At 44.6% G+C, this 6,821-nt stretch overlaps 1 protein-coding gene across 1 annotated transcript; it reads left to right on the forward strand.

Annotated features, from left to right (window-relative positions):
• The first annotated feature begins 1,322 nt into the window (after window positions 1–1,322).
• On the forward strand, window positions 1,323–2,589 carry MTLN (mitoregulin). Its single transcript, XM_017872317.1, is given in 4 exon segments — window positions 1,323–1,389; window positions 1,392–1,483; window positions 1,486–1,919; window positions 2,490–2,589. Coding segments are annotated over 3 exon segments (438 nt in total). The 5' UTR covers window positions 1,323–1,337; the 3' UTR covers window positions 1,780–1,919; window positions 2,490–2,589.
• Window positions 2,590–6,821: the final 4,232 nt, after the last annotated feature.

Genomic DNA, 6,821 nt, shown 5'->3' on the forward strand with positions numbered 1-6,821 from the left:
AATGGGGAAGAATCTGCTTCCAAGTTCGTTCAGGTTGTGGGCAAAGTTCATTTCCTTGTGGTTTTAGGACTCAGGGTTCCAGCTTTTTGCTGGCTGTTGGCTGGAGGTTTTTCCTAGAGGCCACTGCACCTCTTTGTTCTGTGAGCTTCTCCAGCATGTCCACTTCATCAAGCCACAGGAGAGTCTTTAACTAGCTAAAAAATTTTATATACACAGTGATATGGTTTGGGTGTGTCCCCACCCAAATCTTGAATTGTAGCTCCCATAATTCCCACATGTCATGAGAGAGACCCAGTGGGAGGTAACTGAATCATGAGGGGGTGTCTTTCCCATGCTGTTCTCATGACAGTGAATATGTCTCATGAGATCTGATGGTTTTATAAAGGACAGTTCCCCTGCACAGGCTCTCCTGCCTGCTGCCATGTGAGATGTGTCTTTGCTCCTCCTTTGCCTTCTGCCATGATTGTGAGGCCTCCCTAGCCATGTGGAACTGTGAGTCAGTTAAACTTCTTTCCTTTATAAATTACTCAGTCTCATGTATGTCTTTATTAGCATTGTGAGAACAGATTAATATATGTGGTAATCACAGGAGTGACATCCTCATCCCCTTTGCTTTATTGTATTAGTTAAAAGCAAGTCACAGGTCACACCCACACTCAAGGGGAGGGGATTACACAAAGGCCTGAACACCAGGAGGTGGAAGTCATGGTGGGGAGGTGTTAAAATGACTTTCATCATTAGAAATGCGTTTGTTTCCTATCCCAACAATTTTGACCCCATGTTAGTTCTGATACAGCATGGCCCCCAGACCTGGGTTGTCCAATATGGTAGCCACTGTTTCCATATATAGTGAGTGTGACTGAAGAACTGAGTTTCTAATTTTTAAAAAAGTTTAATGAATTTAATCTAAAAATTGGTACTCCATTCGGTTATTGGAAAATGTTTGTGCTTTTGGAACAGCTTGGTTATATGAATCTACTTTTCAACTGTACATTTTATGAAATCTAGACACTGATAAGTATCTCCATTGAAAATTCAGTGTTCAAATTAAGATGCGCTATTCCCTGTAAAATACAGACCAGTTTTCAAATACTTGGTAGGAAAAAAACAAAGCATCTCCTTAATAATTTAAAGACGAGTTACACATTGAAATGATAACATCCTGTATATGTTGGGATAAGTAAATACATTATTAAAAACAATTCCATGCTTTTATTTTTAAAAAAAAAAACAGGTTACCAGAAAATTTAAAGTTACACAAGTCACTCCCATTCTATTGCTGAGAGAAAACACAGTGGTGAAGAGCTTACAGTCAGGTTAGCAAGATACCCCCCCCAATGTTAACTAATGTTGTAAGGCCTCAACAAGAAATGTTGTGGGGGTTCGGGAAAGGGAAGGTGGGGTCGTCCAAAGGTTGGGAAAGTCTTCAGTTGAAGGCGAGGCAGATGGGACTATTAGTGAATTTCAAGAGGACCAACGCCTTGCCGGCTGCGCGGGGCGTGCCCCGCCGCCGTGGCCTCATTTTTGCCCTGCGCCCCACACTTGAACGCGCGGCGCCTTTTGACCCCGCCGCCGCGCCGTAGACCGCGCTGCACGCCGGCGATCGCCATGGCGGAGGTGTCGGAGAGGACGCTGCAGTTGTCCGTGCTAGTAGCCTTCGCCTCTGGAGTACTCTTGGGCTGGCAGGCGAACCGACTGCGGAGGCGCTACTTGGACTGGAGGAAACGGAGGCTGCAGGACAAGCTGGCGGCGACGCAGAAGAAGCTGGACCTGGCCTGAGACTCCGCGCCTTCCGCCCTATTCGATCCACCGCATGGCCACCTTGCCCTGTTCGCACCGGAGCTCCTGTCCGGCGGTAGCCAGAGCCAGGCTTGTCACACAGTCCCCGCCTGCCATGGCCGGCTCGTCCTGGAGTGTTGGTGAGCAGTACACATAGTGACATTACTAAGGGAGACTTTGGGGTCGGGCGAATAGTTTAGGATCAACTCTGGCGAGGTCGCAGAAGATAGGACTTACTCCCACAGACACCAGAAGGTGTCCACCAGAAGGTGGAAGTTTTGTGTTCCCTAATAACTTGCTCTTTGGTGTCTTAGTTTAGTTCACTGACTGTTTAATGAGAATGTCTTACCGGTGCTATGTCGCTCATCCTGACAACATTGTAGAAAATACTGGAAAGAACAAAAGAAAAAAGGAACCGGGGAGGTGATTTTAACATCCTTGCTAGCACATCTTCGCCTTGGCGATTGTAAACTCCAAACTGAATTATTAGGTTGTTGGCAGCCTAGTAAAGTGGAAAGAGCAGTGGCCTGGAAGTCAGGAACCTTGCATCCAGCCTTAGCATTTTCAGAAGAGCTGTGTATCATAAATTTTCAGGACCTCAGTTTTCTTGTCGTAACACCAGATCTTATGGTTCATGGTTAATACCACAGTACAGTTTGAAGTTACAGATTGTGTGTTTCTAATTCTTTTCTCATTTCTGTTTCTAACAGCTTGTTGAAGATGCATTGCATATAGACTACTGGAAAGAAACGACTTCTTCTTGCACTTTATAAATCAATTTTATTTTTAAAATAAAAAAATTAAACATCTTTGAACCTTTTATTTTTTTCATAAGGGGAAGTATCATGTTTTTTATGCAATTTACTGCATCAAGAGATCTGCATTTTCAAAACTGACTTACTAATGTTTTTGAGCAGATGTATTATGTAACTCGTGCCCCTTCTTTGGTACACCCCAAAGCAGACTTGGCTGTGGGACCATTATGGGTTCTTTTACTGAACTTTTTGGAAAGAAAGGGGCTATGTAAACATAACTGAGGTAAGGGTGCTGTATGTAAGACCTTTGAACTTCCAAGAGTAACAGTGTATTCCCTGGCCCTGCTCATGCCTATAATCCCAGCACTTTAGGAGGTTGAGGTGGGAGGACCACTTGAGCCCAGGAATTGGAGACCAGCCAGGGCAACATAGGGAGACCCAGTCTTTACAAATAACTTACAAATTAGTTGGCCGTGGTGGCACATACCTGTGAGCCCAGCTAATTTGTAAACCAGAGGCTGAGGCAGGAGGATCACCTGAGCCCAGGAGGTTAAAATTACAGTGAGCCGTGATCTCACCACTGCACTCCAGCCTGGATGACAGAGCGAGACCTGTCTCAACCCAAAACAAAACAGTGTGTTCCAAGTACAGAGTATAAGTTTTTTCTTTTCTTTTTTCTTTTTTTGAGACCGAATTTCACTCTTGTTGCCCAGGCTGGAGTGCAATGGCACAATCTCGGCTCACTGCAACCTCCACCTCCTTGGTTCAGGCAATTCTCCTGCCTCAGTCTCCCAACTAGCTGGGACTACAGGCATGTGCCACCATGCCTGGCTAATTTTTGTATTTTTAGTAGAGACGGGATTTCACCATGTTGGTCAGGCTGGTCTCGAACTCCTGACCTCAGGTGATCCACTGGCCTCAGCCTCCGAAAGTGCTGGGAGTACAGGCATGAGCCTCTGTGCCCAGCCAGTGTATAAGTTTTATTGTCAAAATATCTTTTATGTGTCATTATGGAATACACACCTGAAGGAGAAACCCTCCTGAACAGAGCTTAGTGATAAATCCTGCCTGTATCTAAAAATCAAGTGAGTGCCTTTGATTTGCAAGGAGTGTTTCTAGAATACCACCCTTGCTCATTCCTACAAAGATTAATTTCGTGTCTCAACTCCATGTTAATATAGGAAAGTTGTTTCCACATGAAGCACCCCCCACCCTCCCCCCATTTTAGTGGGGCTGTTATGCCTATTCCAACTTTGTTTTCATTCTGTGAATGTAGTAGTCAAGGTCTGAAATGGTTCTTGGAGTTCAGTCCCATGTGGGCTGCAGTTTGCTGAAGCTTCCTAGTGTCCGCCCCTAATTGAGGCTCCAAGAGTTGAGACTCTTTGAGGCAAGGTAGGTTTCTTGAGGGACATGTTACCCCCAACCTATCGGAATGTACCTGGTTAGGCATCTGGATTGTGACTGGCCTAGTTCTGCCTGTTTGGACCTATTCTTGTGCCGTGTTCCTGGTGGAGCTGGTCCTTCCAGTGTTGATTCTTTCTCTCTCGTTACTTACGTACAGCACCCTGACACAGTCATGCCCTTCTTCTGTCTCTCCTCTAGGTATCCCTGCCTCTGGGCATGTGCTACTTCCGAGTCTTGTCCATATCCTTATGGGATCTTTAACCACTCTGTGCTGCTCCTAATTTTCTGTTTTTCTGCTTACTACCTCTTTACACTGTGTACTCCCCATTTCTGTAGTGGGCAGTTACCTCTGATGTTACCTCTGTCACTTTTTCTACCTTTGCCCTACTTAAATGTGGTAGTTTTGTCACCCCGAAAATACTATGGAGATAGTACTTTTCCTACGTTAGTCAAAACTGGAAATGGAAAGTTGGAAGCCGGGAGTCAGTGCCAGTCATAACTTGGAAATGACACACTGTTGACTCCTTAAATCTATTTCCCCTACCTCCATTTTTCACTGCCATTTAGTCATGACATTTACCTGTCTTGGCCCACTTGTACTACCCTGCCCTGCCTCCTTTTCTCCCCCAGTATGGGCTTCCCAGACCACCTGCTCCATCCCACATTGCTTAGCCATACTCTGGACCTTGTTATCAACAGGCTTGGACTTTGTTAGATTGTACTTGTTCTGTTTAGTCTCCAGGTAACCCCACCTCATTAGGACAGCTTAACATCCTCTACATCTTCTGTAGAACTGCCCACTCTGGAGACTATTGTTTGTCTCACCCAGTTAACCTCATAAGTCATCCTGGGCTCCCTGGTCAGATTAGGCTCCATCTTTGCTTGTACATTTACCTTCACCACTGCTTTTGCTCTTTTGAGCCACTGAACTTTAAAGAAAGACTTCACCTTTCTCACTTGGCTCACAACTAATGGGTTCTATTGTGACTGCATCTGTCTTGTTTCTTAGCACCTGAGTTTCTTAAACTCCCAGTTTACCTGATGGCTTCCATTCCTAGTAGATCAACCATATGAGAAGATAAAGGCCATTAGCTGGGAATTCCTTCGTCTTTCTCCATAGTTTTGTCTAGAGCAGTTTTCAACAGGACTACATATAATCATCATATGGGGAGCTTTAAAAATACTAATTCTTGCATGCCACTGTCCAGACATTTTGATTCACGTCGTTTGGAATATGGCCTGGGTATTAGGATTTTTGAAGTTCTTCAGGTGATTGTGATGATCAGCTGAGGTTGAAAACTACTGTTTTTGAAGCTCTGTTTCATTAGGTTTCCTTTACCAGGAGAGAAGACACACAGGCCCTTTCCAAGGCTGTCTCCTCTTCGGCCTCTGCAGAATTCTACATCTCCCTCAGGACCTTCCTTGTTCTCCAGTCCATCAGCTCTTTCTTGCATCTGCAGTCTCTCGCTGCTTTCTATTTACAAATGCACATTTTCTTTTCGTTTTTTTTTTTTTTTTTTTTTTGAGTCTGTCCCCCAGGCTGGAGTGCAGTGGTGTGATGTTGGCTCCCTGCCACCTCTGCCTCCCAGGCTTAAGCAATTCTTGTGCCTCAGCCTCCCCGAGTAGCTGGGATTACAGGTGCCCGCCACCACGCCCGGCTAACAAATGCACAGATTTTGACTTAAAATTTGTTTTAATTGATGCTATCATTTGCCAATTAGAAGTGGTTCACTGTCTCTTTCCAAATATTTTGCCCATTGGCCTGCTGTGATCTGCCCTCTGCACCTTCCGGAAACATTAATATCTATGGCTCTTTCTGAATGCTTACATTGTACCTTGAGGATATTTGATGAGGCCACTTTCTCCCTTGAAATTCTCCTTCCCTTGCTCCTCTAATACAAAAGTTTATCAAGTTTCCAAACTGCTACTATTGCTGCCTTTCTCAAGTTCCTCAAACTTTTGCCCTTGGTTCTCTGCTCTGTCCTCTCCTGTGATTACCCTAGCCATTGTCTTGGCTTAACTAGCACATCCGAGCAGACCTCCCTCCCTCTGAGCCTTTTCTTCAATTCCAGCTTCACTCTTTCAGCTGTCTAGTAGACATATTCAATGCAAGACCTTACTGTAGAACTCAGTGTATTTAATCATAAGCTGTTCATTTGGCACGGAATTCTGTACACCAGGTAGTACTTCTGTGGTAAGTGGTTGGTACAGTTTTTGTGTTTCTAGTCTATTACTGTAGCTTGGAAGCTCTTTGAGATCAGTGTTAAACATCTTGTACCACAGGCCCAAACAGTGCCTTGCACCAAGGTGCTCATATATATTTGCCATTTTTATTTGAGGTGGATTGTCTTGTCTTGTCTTTTACTTTTTTTTTTTTTTCTTTGACACAGCCTCACTCTGTTGCCCAGGTTGGAGTGCACTGGCATGATCTCAGCTCACTGTAATCTCCACCTCCCAGGTTCAAGCGATTCTCCTGCCTCAGCCTCCTGAGTAGTTGGAATTACAGGCATGTGCCACCCACACCTGGCTAATTTTTGTATTTTCAGTACAGACAGGGTTTCACCATGTTGGCCAGGCTGGTCTCGAACTCCTGACCTCAGGTGGTCCGCGCACCTTGGCTCCCTACAGTATTGGGATTACAGGCGTGAGCCACTGTGCCTGGCCTGAATTTTCTTTTAAGACCCTGAAACTGCACACTTTCTCTATTCTCTTTGTTATAATCTTTTTGTTGATTCCAAGTCATCTTGTTCCACTGGTTCTGTCTACATTATGAGTCTCTTGGAAACTATTAAATTATTTTTCAGTATCGCCTGTGAGGAAGCAATCCAAAATTGTTACTCATTTTAACACACTGATAGAAAGAAATCATGATGAGTTTTATGA

Source organism: Rhinopithecus bieti, unplaced genomic scaffold (genome assembly GCF_001698545.2).
Source record: "Rhinopithecus bieti isolate Rb0 unplaced genomic scaffold, ASM169854v2 scaffold_7528, whole genome shotgun sequence".
Classification (NCBI taxonomy): domain Eukaryota; kingdom Metazoa; phylum Chordata; class Mammalia; order Primates; family Cercopithecidae; genus Rhinopithecus; species Rhinopithecus bieti.